We start from the raw sequence: 20842 nt of genomic DNA, 5'->3' as shown, positions 1-20842 counted from the left end.
TGAACAGAAGAAGGCAGTATGAGCTTATTCGGTCACGTCTCTTTCCCTTTGAGATCTCATCACAGCGACACCACGCGGTACGAGTGTGTACTACTACACATTCCACAAGTCTGGGACAGGCACCGAGGACATGTGGCCGAGACGTTCTCAAACTTGTAACGACTTTTTAGTGCTTCCTACCTGGGAGAACGATCCGTTTCTCTTCTCGTAACGGAGACGAGACATACCCCCGAACGAGTTGGACAGTCGACAAGGATATAACTCAACGCTAGTTCGCTAGCTACAGCTACCGTTTGGGGGGGTAAGTAAACAAATAAAGCTAGCGCTTAGCTATCTACGCTACTCTCGCTAGCTTTACCTTAACTTAGGGTAAGTTAGCAATCCAAATACATGATCCCCTACTATGTATCCCCCTACCAGGGAAGCTAGTCAGATAACAGTGTGGGTGCAGCAACATAGCGGTTTCGATCGGCAAAAACATTATGTCTTAGCCAGCCAACTAGCTATCACTATCTCTGATGATCGGAGCGCAAAACGCTTGTTAGCGAGCTAAGCTAACGGGTCGTGTAGCAGCGAGCTAGCGGGGTAGCGGAGTGGTGTTGCAGCAGCCTGGCAGAGGGACTGTTCACCTGGCAGAGGCCATGGAAGTGATCCAGATGGATCGGCTTGCCTGGTTTGGCTAACTAAGCATCGGCCATCAACATTTCTGTGCTCAGCAATAACCCCCCGATCTGTCCGTGTTGTCATCATAACCAGGTCGTTTGGAAGTTAGCTCGTTTAGCTAAGCTATGTGATCTTCGCTAACAACAACCGGTTACTTGTTGACCTTGTAAAAGGCAACGCAGTTAGCTTTGTGAGCTAACTGAGTAAGAAGTTAGAAGTAGTTAACAGGGAACTTGTGGTTGTGTAATGGCTGGGATGAAGGAGTTGGCTTAGCAAAAAGGGGGTTTTGTGCCACCGATCATCAAAGTTGAGCTAGCTTAGCTGCCCTGGCTAGTTGTTGGGTTAGCCAACATAATCACCAGGCTTGACTCAGGAGGACTGTATGATCCAACTCGAGTTATTGTCAGTTAGTCATTTGGTGTCACTTAATAACTTGTTATGATACTTTTTCTCATTTGAGTGGCTAAACAAGTGCTATTGCCTCTTGATTGTAACGTTATATATTATAACGCTATTAAAGATAGACTAGAGGAACGGTTGACAGATGCATACTAGCAACCTGATGTGTTTAGATAATATGAATGCTTTGTTGCCACTGACTTGGCCTGTTGTGACCTACGTCCATGGCCTGTTAAGACTTTTATTGTTTGATTGTTTTTAAACATGTTTCCCCCCGTCTGTCCCTGGAAGTGTACTGGAGATTGTACAGGTTGGGCTATTAGCTAGAGACCTATGGGCAGCAGAATAACCCTGGGACTCAAATCAGACGCCAAAAAAACAACCTTTAAGTTTAACAAATTATACAACTCTATGCACTTCTAACAATTCCAACTGGGAAAAAGCACATTGGCTTTAAAGGCTTAGTAAAGTCACTTTGATTTAGGCATGTTTGATTTACACTTAGGCTAATTATAAGGTTACATACTTCAATTGTTTGTTATTTTCTGATCACAACTTATTAAGCCATCAAACTACATGATTGACAGGGCGGGATGCTCACAAGTTTGACTGACAGTTGGATTTTTTGATAAACCGTTTCGTGACCCCTTCCCAACTTTTTTTACTTGTCTCTTATGTGCATTAATGCACCAGTTGTGTGTAGTTGGATGCTAGTACATTTTTGGTTAGTTACTTTGAAGCTAGCTTTGTACAATTGTTAGCAAATCTACTAAGATAAGTTAGTAAACAGGTTTTTTTTCTTGCGAAATGTAACACTGGCTATCTCAAACATACCTTTGTATTCTGAGCAGTCTTGCTGCATTTCCACAACATTCTAAATGGCCAGTTTCATCTAGTCTCGGCTGTTATCTGTACCTGCTGGGAACTGACAATGTGCAGTGCACTGCTAGTGCTGGTTAAACGGTTGGGATGTAAAAATGAAAGTCAGGAGAAGCGCGAGTGAATGGGACATTAGACTCACAGCTTCAATGATTCACACCGTTGGACAGGGCAACCTCCAGATAACCAGATGAAATTACACAAAAGCTGCAGGTTCATATTACTTATCAGAAATAGAGAACTGATATTCCATATTGGCTGATCACATCTAAGTAGGGGTTTGAGGGGTCATGGGTGAATTTCTACCATTGTTTTGGATTCCTCATATCTTAATCATTATCAGGTAGGAGTCTTTAAACTAGGGTATAAACCATTGCAGGACAATCTGAGATGGTGGCTGTCGAAATCCTCTTTTGTCTGTTGATTTGACGTAGAAGGACCTCTGGTCAATAAAGAAGGAGATATTTTGTAGAATTCCTCCCCCACAAGGTATTTTATCCTTGCACAGATTGCATCCCTAAATTATAGGTCTCTGGGGTCCCCAAAACATGTCATTTAAGTTTTTTGCTGAAAATACTCAGATTTTAGCAAGTGGACCGAGACCGCCTTCTCTAGACAGACTCGGTCTGGTTTATTGTGTGTGATTGAGTGTGATTGAGTGTGATTGAGTGTGATTGCTGTGTTCACATATGTGACAGCTGCTGGTGAAAAGTGAAACCAGTAGCCGAAGTCATTTTTCAGTTGCTTAAACATGTGCTTAAACTACAGATTGTACGCTTTCAAATGATGTGTCATACATTGAACTCTGAGATAAATTGAACACGATAGGCGTATTTGAATGTTGGTACACCTCAAACACCGAATGGGATAAAAGTGACTCTAAACGCGGCCACAGCTACAAACGCTGCTAACAGCTAGCGGCTAACAGTGGTACATCGCTATGAACGTCTAACTGTATTTTTATAACATCACAACATGCTTAGAGAACATCGACACGCTAAAAACACATCTACACATAATTTGATGAACACACAGTCCTTGCTTTTGAACACGTCCTAAAACGAAAGTATGTTTACAAGTCATTATCACTTACCGGCAAACGAGAACAGTGAATCCAATCCACAAATTATAAGTATTAAGTGATCATTAAACTGTTGTTTATTATATCGAGTGGGTACTTAAAAACATCAAGTTGGTGTTATGAAAAAAAAACGAAAACTAGATATTGTTGACACAATAAGTTTCACTTTCACTTTTTGACCCCTTCAAGTGAGCGTGTGATTTGCACGTTCACCAGCTGCAGTCACATATGCCCAAACAAACCGAATTAGGGGGGAAACGCTCCCTGATTCGGACCAACGAGCTTGGTGTGAATGCATCCCAAAGATTTCACCTAGGGACCCAAAATTCATTAATAATCTATTTAGGCTAATACTCAAACTGTGTAGAGTAGGCTAATACTTCTCAAACGTTTCATGTTTATTTAAATTGTTATTTCTTTTTTTATAGGAATGTTGTGTAGGAATGGATGAAGATGGATATTCTTACACTTTAATGCTGTTGTTTTGTTTTTCTCTCCGTCACCTCATTTTTATGTAAATGTCTTATTTTGAATAACAATGAATCAAGCCTTGGCCTTTTCTCAAAAATATGGGCAAATATAGGCATGGAATCCTCAAAAGTGACTTTTATTCTTTCTCTTTATTCTGTTTTTCAGGTCACTGGGTCATCAGGGACGACATCACTGTACCAAAGATGCCTGGAGGACCAGGAAATGGTCAGTGTTCTAATCGCCTTGTCAGAGTATCAGTCCAGAAATAACTCTAGGCACCTGCTAGGCATCTGCCAGGCACATAGATCTGAAAGGATGGAAAATCCACCGTGTCTATCAGAGGGCAAAGGTGGAGCAACTACCATCTATCGTTTGTTATTCTTTTGACTCTAATCCAAAAGCTTGGATTTTAAATCAAACAATTACCATGAGGTTAACATGCACATTCTCAGCTTTTATTTGATGGTATTTGTGTACTGGTTTCACCATTTAGAAATGACAACACCATTTATACCATTTCATGCTACCAAAGGTAGGGATGCACGATATGCATTTTTTCCTACCGATAACCGATGTTTACCCGCCGATAACCGATATGATAACCGATATGAGAACAGATATAATTTCACAGTTGATAACCTGTAGTTCATGCACACCTGAAGGTAAGAAAGGCTATGTAGTGAGCAAAGATTGATGATTTAATATTCCATAGTGATCTCACCAAATCTAACTTGCATCACTATTGTTAACACAACAAAGAGAACACTTCTGACTCTTCAAATGTTCATTTATTTAAAAAAAAGGAAATACATTTCAACATTGTTGAAAATCACATCACACTCGCTAGTCAAGCCAAACTATTGCAATGCATGGATTGGGTGAGTAATCCCCACTGCTACCTAGTTAACTATAACACTACTTTACATTGTTAGCAGGCTCACAAAACAAGCTGTGTTAGTTGACTAGCGATGTGTCATTCATTTTCAACAACGCTTAGCTCGCGCTTTTATTTTGAAATCGCGAAAACGAAAACAGAAGTCAATGTCGGAATGAGCCTCTCCTTGTTGTTCAGAGAACAGATGCCAAACTACCGACATGTTTGCTGTAATAATATGATTTGGCAGTAGAAAGCCATCAGTCAATAGCTCGTCTCATTCACAGAACAGCATGGGTTGCCTGCACTGTTTGATTGCGTATTTTAGAGCAGACTACAGAGATGGTGAACATTAGCACTAGCTAACATTGGCTATCTATTTACCTTAGCTTACCGTTAATTGACTGCATGGCTGTACGCAGGCGCAGCATCATGAGCGCGACAACCGGAACCGGAAATATTTCCGGCTTCATATTATCGGCTCTATATCGGCTAAAATGTAATAAAACCGATAAATATTTAATAACATTAATTTCCCAATATCGGGCCGATAATATCGTGCATCCCTAACCAAAGGTATTGGGACAATTGACGTGACAGGTGTAAGGCATAAGAGAGCTGTCAATGTCTAGTCTTGATTCTAGGCGTTGCATTTTCCTTTCGAGTCTGCTTTTGGTGTCTGTCAATTAGGGGTGCAACGGTTCTCGGTTTTATATTAAACCATACGGTTCGCCTTCCACGGTTCAATACACTAGTGAACCGTGGCAGTTTTCGGTTTATCCTGCGTTTCATTCAAAGTCAGAGGTCGAGTTTGTCTGGAGCGCAGTTGCTTCTTGTTCAAATGTTTGTTCATGGCGTGCAGAGTTGAGAACATGGCAACAGTTTGAGGAAGCCCCGGATTGCTACAAATCTGCGTTGTGGGGTCATTCATTTCGGTTTTGGCATTGAATACAGCGATGAGGGAACGAAAACAGTGAACAGAAACGTGTGTCGTATATGCGCATAATGCCTATATAGGCTACAGCTGTCATGGCTAAAGTGCATTTTTACTTTCATTTATTCCTCTGCTATACCAGTAGTCAAGCCTAAGAGGCACTTTTACATTTGTTTATTTATTTATTTTACATTTGAAAGTGTTTTTTGTTTATATATATATATTTATATTTGAAATGTTAACGGTCCTAATGTTAAAAATCGACAGCCACTTAGTTAGCCCTCAGTTACTCCAGGGAGAATGTCCCTGTAAATCACTTTGGATTAAAAGCGTCTGCTAAATGGCAAATTCAATTCACTTGACTCAGTTTATCACTCTGCCCTTAGATTTATCACAGGTGCTAATTGCAACACTCACCGTTGTCTTTTATATAACATGGTTGTTTGGTCATCCCTGGAAATGAGGCGAAATAGTCATTGATATCTGTTTAAGGCGCTTCTTGGGAGTTTGCCGTCGTAAATTTCTGTATTGTTAAATCAGAGTCTTGGCCCTTACCTCACCCGATCAGATGATTGGCTTGCTCTAAAGGTCCCCTATAAGTGTGCAGAACTTGGAAAGACTGCCTTCTTATTTGCTGATCCACACTCCTGGAACCTGCTACAAAGCACTTAGACAGACTCTCTCCCATCTGTTGGTCAATTCAAGGCAATGGCTAGGGACCATTGCACATCTATTTCTATGTGTTTAGTTTGATCCTTGTTGAAATGTGTGTTTATTATTGTTATTGTTTATTGTTGTTTTTTATTGTTACACTATGTATTTATTGTGTTGCACTGTATATGTATAAATGAAAAAAGTGAAATCAGTTGTAAAAACTAGCAAATACAATATACAACAATATTATTAACAAGCTTTAATTACTGACTCCTGATTGCAAGCTGAATATCGATCAATCTAAACTAATGACATAACTGTTTGTAAATTATTTTTAATTGAATAATAAACTGGTTGAGTTATTTCTTAACTAATTACAAAGCATTTATAAACCCTTTACGAATATCACCTCGATGTTAAGTGTTACCCAAACTACATTATTTTAATATTTTAAGTGTTCATAATCTGTTAATGTTTTCTTGGGGAGCTCCTAGTTCATATTATATGCATTTCTACACATTTTATTCTATGCTACCTACCCTTTAACAGCCGTACCTTTTTACCTACTAAAAGAGCCGCCTCGGGGGAGCCACCTCCTCTTTACAATGCTCAAGCTGCTATTTACACACACACACAACAACCACTAGTTGGCCGCTTGTAAATTAGCCTGCTTCCTACACGGAAAAACAGCAAAAAAGCTTTATATTAGCTTATCCTGATGTGATATTGAAAATCTAAGGATACTGGGTGGTAGAACGCACATATCTAGGAAAAGTCATGAAAGGAGGGTGCTGAAATTTGATAGAGTTCAAAGATATGACCCCTCATGGCAGTTCTAGTGTTAAATGAGAAGTGGATGCGCTTTGTCTCTGGGTCAGGCGGGCAGGCTCCAGAGGACGGTACAGACCCTGAGGAGGCAGAGTGGTGTCCCATCTGCCTGGGGGTCCTGGGGCGCCGCGGTGACCTGGCCATGCCCGACAGCTGCTGCCACGTCTTCTGCCTCAGCTGCCTCCTCAGATGGGCAGAGGTAAGCTCCTCCTCCACCTTGTCATCCACCCTATCATCCTTCACCTCCACCCTATCATCCTACACCTCCACCCTGTCATCTGCCCTGTCATCCACCCTGTCATCCTTCACCTCCACCCTGTCATCCACCCTGTCATCCTTCACCTCCACCCTGTCATCCTTTACCTCCACCCTGTCATCCACCGTCATCCTTCACCTCCACCCTGTCATCCACCCTGTCATCCTTCACCTCCACCCTGTCATCCTTTACCTCCACCCTGTCATCCACCCTGTCATCCACCCTGTCATCCTTCACCTCCACCCTGTCATCCACCCTGTCATCCTTCACCTCCACCCTGTCATCCTTCACATCCACCCTGTCATCCTTCACCTCCACCCTGTCATCCTTCACATCCACCCTGTCATCCTTCACCTCCACCCTGTCATCCACCCTGTCATCCTTCACATCCACCCTGTCATCCTTTACCTCCACCCTGTCATCCTTCACATCCACCCTGTCATCCTTCACCTCCACCCTGTCATCCTTCACATCCACCCTGTCATCCTTCACCTCCACCCTGTCATCCACCCTGTCATCCTTCACATCCACCCTGTCATCCTTTACCTCCACCCTGTCATCCTTCACATCCACCCTGTCATCCTTCACCTCCACCCTGTCATCCTTCACATCCACCCTGTCATCCTTCACCTCCACCCTGTCATCCTTCACATCCACCCTGTCATCCTTCACCTCCACCCTGTCATCCTTCACATCCACCCTGTCATCCTTCACCTCCACCCTGTCATCCTTCACCTCCACCCTGTCATCCTTCACCTCCACCCTGTCATCCACCCTGTCATCCTTCACCTCCACCCTGTCATCCACCCTGTCATCCTTCACATCCACCCTGTCATCCTTCACCTCCACCCTGTCATCCTTCACCTCCACCCTGTCATCCTTCACCTCCACCCTGTCATCCTTCACCTCCACCCTGTCATCCTTCACCTCCACCCTGTCATCCTTCACCTCCACCCTGTCATCCTTCACCTCCACCCTGTCATCCTTCACATCCACCCTGTCATCCTTCACCTCCACCCTGTCATCCTTCACCTCCACCCTGTCATCCTTCACCTCCACCCTGTCATCCACCCTGTCATCCTTCACCTCCACCCTGTCATCCACCCTGTCATCCTTCACCTCCACCCTGTCATCCTTCACCTCCACCCTGTCATCCTTCACATCCACCCTGTCATCCACCCTGTCATCCTTCACCTCCACCCTGTCATCCTTCACCTCCACCCTGTCATCCACCCTGTCATCCTTCACCTCCACCCTGTCATCCTTCACCTCCACCCTGTCATCCTTCACATCCACCCTGTCATCCTTCACCTCCACCCTGTCATCCTTCACATCCACCCTGTCATCCTTCACCTCCACCCTGTCATCCGCCCTGTCATCCTTCACCTCCACCCTGTCATCCTTCACCTCCACCCTGTCATCCTTCACATCCACCCTGTCATCCTTCACATCCACCCTGTCATCCTTCACCTCCACCCTGTCATCCTTCACCTCCACCCTGTCATCCACCCTGTCATCCTTCACCTCCACCCTGTCATCCTTCACCTCCACCCTGTCATCCTTCACATCCACCCTGTCATCCTTCACCTCCACCCTGTCATCCTTCACCTCCACCCTGTCATCCTTCACCTCCACCCTGTCATCCACCCTGTCATCCTTCACCTCCACCCTGTCATCCTTCACCTCCACCCTGTCATCCTTCACCTCCACCCTGTCATCCTTCACCTCCACCCTGTCATCCACCCTGTCATCCTTCACCTCCACCCTGTCATCCTTCACCTCCACCCTGTCATCCTTCACCTCCACCCTGTCATCCTTCACCTCCACCCTGTCATCCTTCACCTCCACCCTGTCATCCTTCACCTCCACCCTGTCATCCACCCTGTCATCCTTCACCTCCACCCTGTCATCCTTCACCTCCACCCTGTCATCCTTCACCTCCACCCTGTCATCCTTCACCTCCACCCTGTCATCCTTCACCTCCACCCTGTCATCCTTCACCTCCACCCTGTCATCCTTCACATCCACCCTGTCATCCTTCACATCCACCCTGTCATCTGCCCTGTCATCCTTCACCTCCACCCTGTCATCCACCCTGTCATCCTTCACCTCCACCCTGTCATCCTTCACCTCCACCCTGTCATCCTTCACCTCCACCCTGTCATCCTTCACCTCCACCCTGTCATCCTTCACCTCCACCCTGTCATCCTTCACCTCCACCCTGTCATCCACCCTGTCATCCTTCACCTCCACCCTGTCATCCTTCACCTCCACCCTGTCATCCTTCACCTCCACCCTGTCATCTGCCCTATTAGGGGCTTCTTTAAGATTTGCATGTCATTTTTCACATAAATTATGCATTGAGAGATGTTCATCAACGTGTGAGTACGCTGTCTTAACCGTGTCGTTTTAAGTTGCAGACAGTTCCATCCTGCCCAGTGGACAGACGGCCTTTCGATGTTGTCTACAAACGGGACGTGATGTTAGGATGTGTCAAGGTTAGCAGTGGTTTCTTTATTTGTCAGTTTCACAACATGAATTAGTCAGTCAATTGTATTTGTATAGCACTATTTAAACAGTTTAGTCACAAAGTGCTTTACAACATGACCATATAAACAATTACATTCCTCCAACCGTTTTCGTGTCTGTGTTTGGCCTATCTCACACTCACTTGCTGACAGAGCTAGTCAGGGTGGGAGCGGGGGGAAAGTAGACTTTTTAATTATTTTTTATTTAACCAGGCAGGCCAATAAGAACTCATTCTTATTTGCATTGGAGGCCTGGCAAAAGACAAAAGCCTCTTGGGGGGAGGGGCTGAAAAGAAATCAGGTTACATGTTAAAAACAAAGAACACACACGACAGACAGCGGCACACATCCAAGCACATGGTTGGATTTTTACATAAAGAATTATGGGAAACGACAGAAGCCACAATGTTTGTATTTGGTTGATGCCGGTGAAGCCCAAATTGACTCGCTATGATCTGAATGTGATTGGCAGGTTCCGGTGAAGAAGAAGAAAGTGAGCCAATCAGAGCCTGAGAGATGTGGCTGCACAGACACGGAATCCACCGCCTGTTTGTTAAAGTGAGTGCCCCATGGTCCACATTAGTTACGGTTAGTTAAGGCTTTCATTTTGTTTGCTAGTATTATATGACAAATGTAAAAAAATATTTTTTTCAGAAACAAGCAAGAATTGCATCGACAGAAGATGGAGAAAACTTCAGATGCGAAAGGGAAAGGCCTCATTAGGAAATGTGTGTGCTTGCTTATCCATGTCACATAAACACTACTGGTTCCCTAATTTACACAACATGCATAGTTAACAACATTAATTGTAACCCTCAGGCAACGACGATGACCCATCAGCGATGAGCATGAAAAAGGTTTGGAATTTCAAATCCCTGCAATAACTGTTTAATCTCCAACTGTGCAAGGGCCGTGTCAGGGCACCTGTGAAGATTTAAATGCAGATTTAAACACCAACTGTATGGATATGTTATGCATGTGAACAATACAACTGTTTCAGTTGATTCTCATTTTCTGAAATGACCAGTTGTAAGTCAAGTTAGTTGTAACAGCTCTCAGTACCCTGTCCTCTGGGAACTGATTTGTGAAGGTCAAGCCTAATTTTGAGCCTGTCGTCTTACCTGTTCAGGTGAGAGGTGCTCTCTGCGGCCCATGGTCCCTATCCACAGCAGACTCCACTCTGGGCACTCTGACACAGAGCATGTGAGTAGGCCGCCGCTCAACCAACCTCAGAAGCAGCTCACTGATAGACAATGTGTTATTTAAAGGGGAACAGATCTGTAACCCCAAATTAATTATCTCCAGCACCATACCAGTGTCTATATATGTGAAAAGGTTTTTCTACATTCTGTTTTTGCATTTGTAGTTTTGGAAAGCACAGAAATCACTGTTTGCACATGTAGATACTGTTATGGTGCTAGTGAGTGCCCCTTTAAACCCTAAAATTGATTGATTCTATCAAGATTGATTCTAGTCAGACGCAAGTCAGACTCTGTACATGTGCTGCCGCTATCTTACTACAAGCTTATGGAGTTTTTGGTTTAACTCTTTAACTGTTAAAGAACTGAATCATTAAGAAGAACCCGAATTGATACTGACATTGATTAAATCCTAACGATATCAAACCCATAATACTCACAATACTTTAACCAGAATGCATATAAACAACGTGTATCAATTACTGTGTATATATTGAGTCTACTTCGTCTACTTTGCAGTGCAGAGCCCCTTTGGATTGCCGAGGAAGAATCTTTAGAGGCTAGCTGTAAACATTGCAGTCGCCAGGCACAAGTTTGTCCATGGCTGTCCGTAGCTGTGCCCATTGCGGCCAGAGGCAGCTCAAGGTGAGAGCGGTATTCTGGGACTTCTGGTGAAGTTCATGTTTACTTTATGCCTTGTGAATTTTAACTGCTCATGTACTACTTACAGTACAGGCCAAAAGTTTGGACACACCTTCTCATTCAATGCGTTTCCTTTATTTTCATGACTATTTACATTGTAGATTCTCACTGAAGGCATCAAAACTATGAATGAACACATGTGGAATTATGTACTTAACAAAAAAGTGTGAAATAACTCTAAATATGTCTTATATTTTAGATTCCTCAAAGTAGCCACCCTTTGCTTTTTTGTTGTTAATAAAATAAAAAAATGTTGTTGTTAATAAAATATATAATAATAATATTATATACAGTGGGGAGAACAAGTATTTGATACACTGCTGATTTTGCACGTTTTCCCACTTAGAAAGAATCATAGGTACACTTCAACTGTGAGAGACAGAATCTAAAAAAAAATTCCAGAAAATCAAATTGTATGATTTTAAAGTAATTAATTTACATTTTATTGCATGGAATAAGTATTTGATACATCAGAAAAACAGAACTTAATATTTGGTAAAGAAACCTTTGTTTGCAATTACAGAGATCAGACGTTTCCTGTAGTTCTTGACCAGGTTTGCACACACTGCAGCAGGGATTTGGGCCCACTCCTCCATACAGATCTTCTCCAGATCCTTCAGGTTTGGGGGCTGTCGCTGGGCAACACAGACTTTCAGCTCCCTCCAAAGATGTTCTATTGGGTTCAGGTCTGGAGACTGGCTAGGCCACTCCAGGACCTTGAGATGCTTCTTACAGAGCCACTCCTTAGTTGCCCTGGCTGTGTGTTTCGGGTCGTTGTCATGCTGGAAGACCCAGCCACGACCCATCTTCAATGCTCTTACTGAGGGAAGGAGGTTATTGGCCAAGATCTCGCGATACTTGGCCCCATCCATCCTCCCCTCAATACGGTGCATTCGTCCTGTCTCCTTTGCAGAAAAGCATCCCCAAAGAATGATGTTTCCACCTCCATGCTTCACGGTTGGGATGGTGTTCTTGGGGTTGTACTCATCCTTCTTCTTCCTCCAAACACGGCGAGTGGAGTTTATGCCAAAAAGCTCTATTTTGGTCTCATCAGACCACATGACCTTCTCCCATTCCTCCTCTGGATCATCCAGATGATCATTGGCAAATCTCAGACGGGCCTGGACATGCGCTGGCTTGAGCAGGGGGACCTTGCGTGCGCTACAGGATTTTAATCCCTGACGGCGTAGTGTGTTACTGATAGTTTTCTTTGAGACTGTGGTCCCAGCTCTCTTCAGGTCATTGACCAGGTCCTGCCGTGTAGTTCTGGGCTGATCCCTCACCTTTCTTATGATCATTGATGCCCCACGAGGTGAGATCTTGCATGGAGCCCCAGACCGAGGGAGATTGACCGTCATCTTAAATTTCTTCCATTTTCTAATAATTGCGCCAACAGTTGTTGCCTTCTCACCAAGCTGCTTCCCTATTGTCCTGTAGCCCATCCCAGCCTTGTGCAGGTCTACAATTTTGCCCCTGATGTCCTTAGAAAGCTCTTTGGTCTTGCCCATTGTGGAGAGGTTGGGGTCTGATTGATTGAGTGTGTGGAGAGGTGTCTTTTATAAAGGTAACAAGTTCAAACAGGTGCAGTTAATACAGGTAATGAGTGGAGAATAGGAGGGCTTCTTAAAGAAAAACTAACAGGTCTGTGAGAGCCGGAATTATTACTGGTTGGTAGGTGATCAAATACTTATTTCATACAATAAAATGCAAATTAATTATTTAAAAGTCATACGATGTGATTTTCTGGATTTTTGTTTTGGATTCCGTCTCTCACAGTTGAAGTGTACCTATGATAAAAAGTACAGACCTCTACATTCTTTCTAAGTGGGAAAACCTGCAAAATCAGCAGTGTATCAAATACTTGTTCTCCCCACTGTATATAATAACATATTATTATTAACACATATTATATTTAATATTATTATTATATATTTTATTAACAACAAAAAAGCAAAGGGTGGCTACTTTGAGGAATCTAAAATATAAGACATATTTAGAGTTATTTCACACTTTATTGTTAAATACATAATTCCTATGTGTTCATTCATAGTTTTGATGCCTTCAGTGAGAATCTACAATGTACCAAATAGTCATGAAAATAAAGGAAACGCATTGAATGAGAAGGTGTGTCCAAACTTTTGGCCTGTACTGTATGTGAACCCTTGTTATGTGATTGGTGAGTATACAACTGCTCCCACAGACATTGTCTCAACCCCCCTGAGTGGAGTAGCAGCCCCTTTCCTCTGCGACCCCTCTCTACCTCTGCCTCGTCACTTGGCCCGGGGCACTTTGGTGAGTCCCCACTATATACTCCTCTTATACTATATACTCCTCTTCAAAGTAGGCTTGTACCAGTATCAGAGTTCTCAAAACTGCTATACCTTTGCTAAAATACCTGCTACACCGGTAATACCTTTTAACAAGCGCACCCAGACTCAATGCACCAGGTGACAGAAGAGGTTTTCCTTGTGGATTTTACTGAATCAAGCTAAAACTAGTGGCCTATTCAATGAAAGTCATCAAGGTACTCCTCTCTCATGGGCTTGGCAGTAGGGGTGGGCATCGCCGATCGATAATTGATCGATAAGGATCTTGGTCGATCACAAAATAAAACATTTGGTCGATCACAATTTTTTTTTTTTTTTTTTTTTTTGTGATCGCCCAAATTTTTTATTTTGTGATCGACCAAGATCCTTATCGATCAATTATCGATCGTCGATGCCCACCCCTACTTGGCAGTTCATGTTTAATGACCTACAGAAGACAAGCCTCTACATTGCTAACGTTCGCTAATTAGCTCCACACATAAAGCCAGGTCCTGGTGCACAACACAGCCACCGAAAATTAAAGATATCCCCTCTGTGCAGCTGTTATGCTGTTTAAGGTACGGGTGTATATTAGTTCCCATTAGCATTCCCATCTCTGGCCATCTTTTTTTCTTCTAAGTCTTGCAAATAACCGTGTCTGCAGGCTCTCCTTTGTCAGAACAGGACCGAAATGCTGCCATGTAGCAGCAATGGTGTTTTTTCTTCAGTCAAGTCATTAGCGCCGGTCATCTTTTTTTCTCCTTCTCTAACCTTGGAAAAAAAGTTACGCTGCTGGCAGTGGCCCTGTTACACATTGACACATTGAATTGACAAACAGTGCTAAATTTGGCAGTTAAATAGATGATGAAGCAGAAATGTCATGACTGTATTGAAAAGCATACCGTGGGCCTTTTTCAAATCACGCAGGATGCCGTATTACCGTTATACCGGCAAACCCTAGATAAAACCCTGCATTGTTTGTGTTATACAGTATGCTATGCTTTTGTAAAAAAAAAACTAATCTGATATTATTCTGATTATGATGCTCCCCAACAGTCTTTCAAGGAAGAGTTTGCGCAGTCACCGGCCCCAAAGGAGGGGAGAAGAAGGGTACTGGGGCATCAGGCTCCAGAGCCCCCACCAAACAGTCACTGACTAGCAGACGCTCTGGCCGTAACAGCAGAGCCCAAGAACCACCTACGACGCAAGACCATGCATCATCACAATCCCACTCCTCAGACTCAGACTCATCCACAAACCAGCCCACAAAAGCAGGCAAAGCATCTTCAGCGACTGGCAAAAGGAAGGGCAAGCAGGCAGCGAATCGTAAGTCCAGTGGCAAGAGGAAAGCCCCAGCTAGGAGAAGATCCTCTCCCAGAGTTCTCAGTAGCCCAACAGGAAGTGAGGAGGAAGAGGAAAGCAAGGACGAAGATGAAAAGGAGGAGGAACACAGTAAAGCGGGAGAGGAAAAGGAGAACAGCTTGGAATCGCAGCACTCAGACGGGGAAGGGAGCCCACGAGCGGGTGACCCCAGCTCCAGCCATGCCGATAAGGAACACAGTTTAGAACCTTCTGTAAGCGATTTGGATCAGGAGCAGGAGGAAACTAAGATTCAACCAGACAAAAATGAAAACAACGTCTCAATGGAACAGGGAGGGGAGGAAGAGGAGGATGAGGAGGGAGAGGATCAGAAGTCGCCATCATCAGATGCAGCTCTGAATAGTTCTGCACTGTCTGATGACAAGGACCAGGAGGCAATGGAGGAACACGGGGGACCAGTTTCTGACGGAGACATGGAAGACCTAGAAAAAAGCAACTCGCCCTTCCCTTCCAACTCTCCATTTGAGAGCCCGCAATCAGTCCAACTTGCGGAGGAAGACGAAGATGCCTTGGAGCCCACAGCAGATACAGCAATGGAGAAACTGGAAAATGACTCTTCATTGAAGGAGAATGTGGAGGTGTCTCCCAGCCCCACCAGAGAGCAGGAATCTAGAAGTAGCTCCCCGCTCTGTGACTCCCTAGACAGAAACATGTCTCAGCAAGCTCAAGGCGCCTCAGAAGAGAAAGCTTCAGAAGAGAAAGCTTCAGAAGGCGCTGAGATGTGTCAGAGTGAACATGATGGCACAAACAAGACGAGCAAAGAGGACAATCTATCGGAGGATGACACAGATGCTGTACCAATGGACTGCGATTCACCTAGCAGTGAGCACAGCAACAACCTGACCCCTGATCCAACAGGTGAATGTAAAAGTCCAGATCCCACAACACCTGTGTCCACTAGCCAGGCTGTTGATAAGGACGAGGAGAGTAGCAGCAGAGAGCAAGAGTGTCCAGTCACAGAAGAGAAGGTCCAGGAAAGGAGGAACGGCAAGCAGCGCAAGTCTCGATTTCACTCCTCTGCCACCACCTGGTCTCCCAATGCAGAATCTAGACGAGACTCATCAAGGAGGTCACGCTCATGCTCTCAAGAGCGCATTAAGGAGCGAGAGGGCAGCCGCACTTCCAGACCCCTCGACGGGGAGAGAGACACCTCCAGGAGGGAGCGCAGCCGCGAGAGGGAGCGCAGCCGCGAGAGGGAGAGGGAGCGCAGCCGCGAGAGGGAGCGCAGTCGCGAGAGAGAACGCAGCCGCGAGAGGAAGAGCAGGAAGCGGTCAAGAAGCCGCTCCAAATCCAAATCTCGATCTCCCTCTAGATCTTGGTCCAGACCCTCCAGGCGAGGGGCATCCCCTGACCGACCAGATTCAGGGGGGCAGTCACCCCGAAGGAGGGACCGCTCGGCTGGGGATGGGTGGAGGGCTGGGCAGGGTAGCGGCGGTGACTCCCGGAGAAATCCTGTTGGTAATTTTCCTTCTAGAGAGGCAGGCCGCTCTGAAAATGGAGGATTCATGGATTCTTCCCCAGACCGAGTCCAGTCGGACAATCCTGACTGGGTCACAGAGAAGGCCCGGGCTGATGCAGAGGCCAGGAGCCGCGAGGTTGGTGGCCATTGGGGACCACAGCGCAGCGGAGGGGGTCAGGGTGGCTGGGCCGGTTCAGGAGCGGGGAGGGGTGGCAACCGGCAGGGGGAGTCTGCGGAAAACCGCTGGCAGCCCAGAAACACGTTCTCGGGGACGATGAACACTTCAGGGAATGACTCATACAGCCGGTTCAACGATAACTGGACCCGTAAGAAAGAGCCAGAGATGGGCGAGTCTGCGCTGGACAGATCTGGTTGGTCATCGGCCTCCAGCTGGGCAGTGAGGAGGACACTTCCGGCTGACGTGCAGAACTATTACTCCAGGAGGGGGCGAGGAGGAGGCGCAGGGGGAGGTGGTTGGAACAGGCAAGAGGAGGAGCAGCCGGCAGCAGCAGGTCAGATCTTCTTCTACGTGGCATGTCCAACATTGACAAATAAGTTGAACAGAATATTCAGTTTACAGTTGCATGCAATTTCTGACTTACCCTGGCTGTTGTCGAGTTCCCCAGACAATTTCACCCCACATTTTGCTTACTTAGGAACTTAAGTCAACTGCCGAATCAACTGCCATTGTGGCCATAAGAACCCATCGTTAAAAAAGTCAACTTTTTTAAGAACCTTTTATTACAGAATGTAGAAAATCACTGTTCAGATTCAGATACAATATGCATGTCACTGAGATGATGCTGGAGATAATGAATATGAGGTTTAAAATGTTTTATCTATAGATATGATGGTGATCTATTCATTCAGTTTTGTGTTTGTGTTTCCAGAGCCCCCTAAAAATGAGTCCAACGCCCAGGTCCCGGGCGAAGCTCCGGCCTTCCCGAATGTGGCGCCCCCCCAGATGAATGTCCTGCAATACCCGCGAGGCCCCCCGGTCAGTCTGCAGCCAACCCCGTATGGGATGCCCCCCCGGGTCCCCCTGCACGTCCACCCTCTCGTACAAGTTCCTGCTGTGGCCGCCCAGGGCCTCCCTCCTCCTCCCCCACCACCTCCCCCGATGCAGCAGGGCAATCTGTCGGCTGCACAGCCCGATAGCCGTGCCACACAGGTAGGGCCGACCTGGGTAGTGTGACACTGAGGATTCAGCTTTTTGGGAAGAAAGGGGGGGATTTAATGTCACTTTTGCCTGTTTGAGAAAAAGGTATTTTGTAGTGGTGGGCACTGAAGTCCATATTGATACCAGTTTTACTTTTGAACATTATGTTATACAGGCTATTCTTGACTTTCAGCATGGTTTTGATTTAAGTGGTTTTGAAATCACGTATTGATCTTAAGCTGATGCTGAAGGAGGACACAACGAAATGTATGTTTTTGTCTAGATATTGATTAGAATAGTTACATATAAGTACCTGGCCAATTGGATTCATGATAAACTGTCTTTTAAATGCAAGTTGAAAAACTGAAAAACTTGATTTGTCTGTGTAGAGTCCTTCACATTTGTGAATAGGATTGTCCAGGTGATGCTCCTTTGCACTGATGTAAATCTGGTTAAAGGACAGATTAAAGCAGTTTGGCGGCTGCCCACCAGAGGGCAGTTTCTGAAGATCAATGTGAATACAAGAAAGGAGAGAAAATGTAAATGAGAGAGAGAGAGACCTGCTGAGTGCCTGTCCATAGATAGGAGTTGTCATATGCCACTATCACAAGATTGCATAGAGGTCATTATCACTTTAGCCCAATGGTAATAGATCATTTGAAGCCATTATGAATGTTCTCTTCTCTGTTTCCACTGCAGAAACAACAGGTTCAGGAGAGGGCTATTAATGAAGTGAAGACAGCCATGAAACCCTACTACCAAAAGAAGGACGTCACCAAGGAGGAGTACAAAGAGATTGTCCGCAAAGCGGTTGAAAAGGTGAGTGGAGATTATTCAGAAACATTTTGACATGAATTTGAACACAGGAAACAAGCGTGTGGTGCGATATTTCCATCATATTGAAGAGCATTGTGAAGGCAACTAAATGTCATTAGCTTGTTCTTATAGTGACTCATTACATTATTCTTAACTGCTGCTAAGGGACAAATGTGTTGTTTAAAGTAACTGATTACAGTCAGTGGTTTGATTAAAAAATATATTTCTGACAAGAGTTTAACAAAACGAAAGTTCAGCGCATAATGTGCAACAATTTTGAGGTGAATTAAAGAATTTGAGGTGCAAAAACAAAAACTTTAGCTGAGCTGAATTTGAGCCTGTACCAATCATACTCGAGGTATGTTCATGTTCCATACCTGGTGAGCTGTAACTTTCCTCACACAGTGCTATTACTATTAATTTGCCATCTTCTCTTTTTTAGGATGACCCTATTACAGTTTTCCTCTAGAAAATCGTGATGACTTACATATTACTAACAAAATAATAATAATATAATTGACAGGTGTCCAACAACATCTGGTCTCAATTCAGATTTTGAAGCAGGGTGATTGATAAATAAGTTGTCACTTAGCTGATTGCTTTTTTTTTGCTTTTTTAGATCTGCCATAGCAAGAGTGGAGAGGTGAACTCTAGCAAGGTGGCGACCCTGGTGAAGGCCTATGTGGACAAATACAAACACGCCCGCAAGAAATAGACAACTGCTGAGCAGGATGCTCTTTGCCCCGTCATCTGCTTAAGTGCAATTTTTACCAGCTGTATAAATCAGCTGTATACCTCCACGCTGAAACTAAACTGGAGTGCGATCTTTTGATATCTCTTACCTTGAATGAAACATTTTCTATAGATTTCATATTTTGTTAAAAAAAAAAAATCCAGTTGGAAACGGTAGTGCAAGAGCCCTTTATTTTACGTAGATCTTGAGAACTGCTATAAGAAACCCAGAGTAGGAGGGGGGGGGGGGGGGGGGGGGGGGGGGGGTTGAGGTAATCACGTTTTCTCTGGTGAGTGGCCCATTCTCAACTGTTAAAAACGTGATTCTTTGTGTCCACTCCTCCTCCGTCCTCCTTATCCTCAAAATGCATTGGAAAATAATATCTTCGGAGAGGGAGGACCCTAGGTCTTCTCCTCCAATCAATGCACTTTGAATATGATGTGAGTAGAGGACGAATGAGAGGATGCAGGCGATCAAGTGTTTAACTGTTGAGGCATGGCCATGGACATGGTGTTACGGGTAGTACAGAGGGGAGAGCCCTCTTGTGGAGCCAGCTGGTACAATTAATTTCTTCCAGTCTCCCAAGGACCTCTTGATTACTTAGCTTACAAATATTGTCATTGTTTCTTATTTGTTTGTTTTTTTAATACATATTCTACAATTACAATTCAGATTGAAGCCTAGGTAAATGTGCATTGCCTTTATGAATCTTTGTTGCCATAGCTCAAAGCTGCGGGCTGAAAATGTCTGAGTGTCGTTGTCAGGGACCTGATTGGTTGGGAGTAAGTGGTCTTTTGGCCAATCAGTAATGAGTATGTAATGTAAAGAATGGGTTTGGCAGATCAGGTAAAAAAGGCTCTGGCCCTTACTTGTATTAAATGTGCTGCGTGAACATTGTTTGAAATACCCAGAAAGCAATCAAATAAATGAGCTGCTTCCTGAGTCTGACTCTGTGTGGTGAGTTTGATGTCACATTGTAGAGAAGTGATGGTTGTGATTTCACCATCGAGTTGATTTCACCCTCAGAATTAGTAGGAATTTTATGTGTTTTATTTGAATTTCATAATTTGAACCCATACCAATGGTTTACATATGCATACATATTCAAACAGCGGTCACAACAATGAGATGTAGTAGTTATTGAGATGTTGTAGTCAGTAGTCAAGTTCAGGGGGGATGGTGGATTTTGAATGAATGAATGAATGAATGAATGAATGGACTTTATTGTCATTGCTACAGTACAGGTACCAAACAACGTAATTTAGGAGGGGTGGCTCCCCTGGTGTTAGGAAAGGGGAAAAAACACTTTTAACACTTAAATCACAAGAAGGTAAGGAGCTGGTTTACATAAATAAAGGCTATGTACACAATCCACTGTACTATACTGTACAGATAGACGACTAGGGCCGTCATATTGCACAACAGTATTGTTTCACGTTATTTAAAGTGTCACAGTTTGCAGGCCTGAAATGTACATGTTTGTGCCTCAGCACTACACCTGATTTTTTCAGTCCAGCAGCT

The 20842-nt window shown here is 44.4% G+C and overlaps 1 protein-coding gene across 3 annotated transcripts; it reads left to right on the top strand.

Annotated features, from left to right (window-relative positions):
• Positions 1-149: 149 nt before the first annotated feature.
• Positions 150-19533, top strand: scaf11 (SR-related CTD-associated factor 11). 3 transcript variants are annotated; one of them, XM_080537850.1, is made up of 14 exons: positions 150-301; positions 3659-3718; positions 6834-6982; positions 9454-9537; positions 10040-10125; positions 10222-10295; positions 10387-10424; positions 10697-10770; positions 11286-11411; positions 13669-13760; positions 14831-17125; positions 17504-17784; positions 18472-18591; positions 19208-19533. In XM_080537850.1, the coding sequence occupies exons 2-14, from the start codon at positions 3697-3699 to the stop codon at positions 19301-19303; spliced, it is 3537 nt and encodes a 1178-aa protein (XP_080393976.1). In that variant the 5' UTR covers positions 150-301; positions 3659-3696; the 3' UTR covers positions 19304-19533. The 3 variants fall into 3 exon arrangements, with proteins under 3 accessions (XP_080393976.1, XP_080393978.1, XP_080393977.1); XM_080537852.1 differs by lacking the exon at positions 150-301 and adding an exon at positions 2162-2284; XM_080537851.1 differs by lacking the exon at positions 150-301 and adding an exon at positions 3503-3536.
• The last annotated feature ends 1309 nt before the right edge of the window (positions 19534-20842 follow it).

This window comes from Nansenia antarctica, assembly GCF_963989245.1.
Source record: "Nansenia antarctica genome assembly, chromosome: 8".
Classification (NCBI taxonomy): domain Eukaryota; kingdom Metazoa; phylum Chordata; class Actinopteri; order Argentiniformes; family Microstomatidae; genus Nansenia; species Nansenia antarctica.
Note: the sequence above shows the minus strand (reverse complement) of the source record. Positions and strands in the feature narration are given on the sequence as shown.

What these genes read in the sequence shown, in the direction of transcription:
- scaf11 (XM_080537850.1), top strand. Translation starts at nt 3,697, where the DNA reads ATGCCTGGAGGACCAGGAAATG. An exon ending in TGATGTTAGGATGTGTCAAG is followed by an intron (nt 9,538 to 10,039) that starts GTTAGCAGTGGT and finishes TGTGATTGGCAG; the next exon opens with GTTCCGGTGAAGAAGAAGAA. An exon ending in CAGCGATGAGCATGAAAAAG is followed by an intron (nt 10,425 to 10,696) that starts GTTTGGAATTTC and finishes TTACCTGTTCAG; the next exon opens with GTGAGAGGTGCTCTCTGCGG.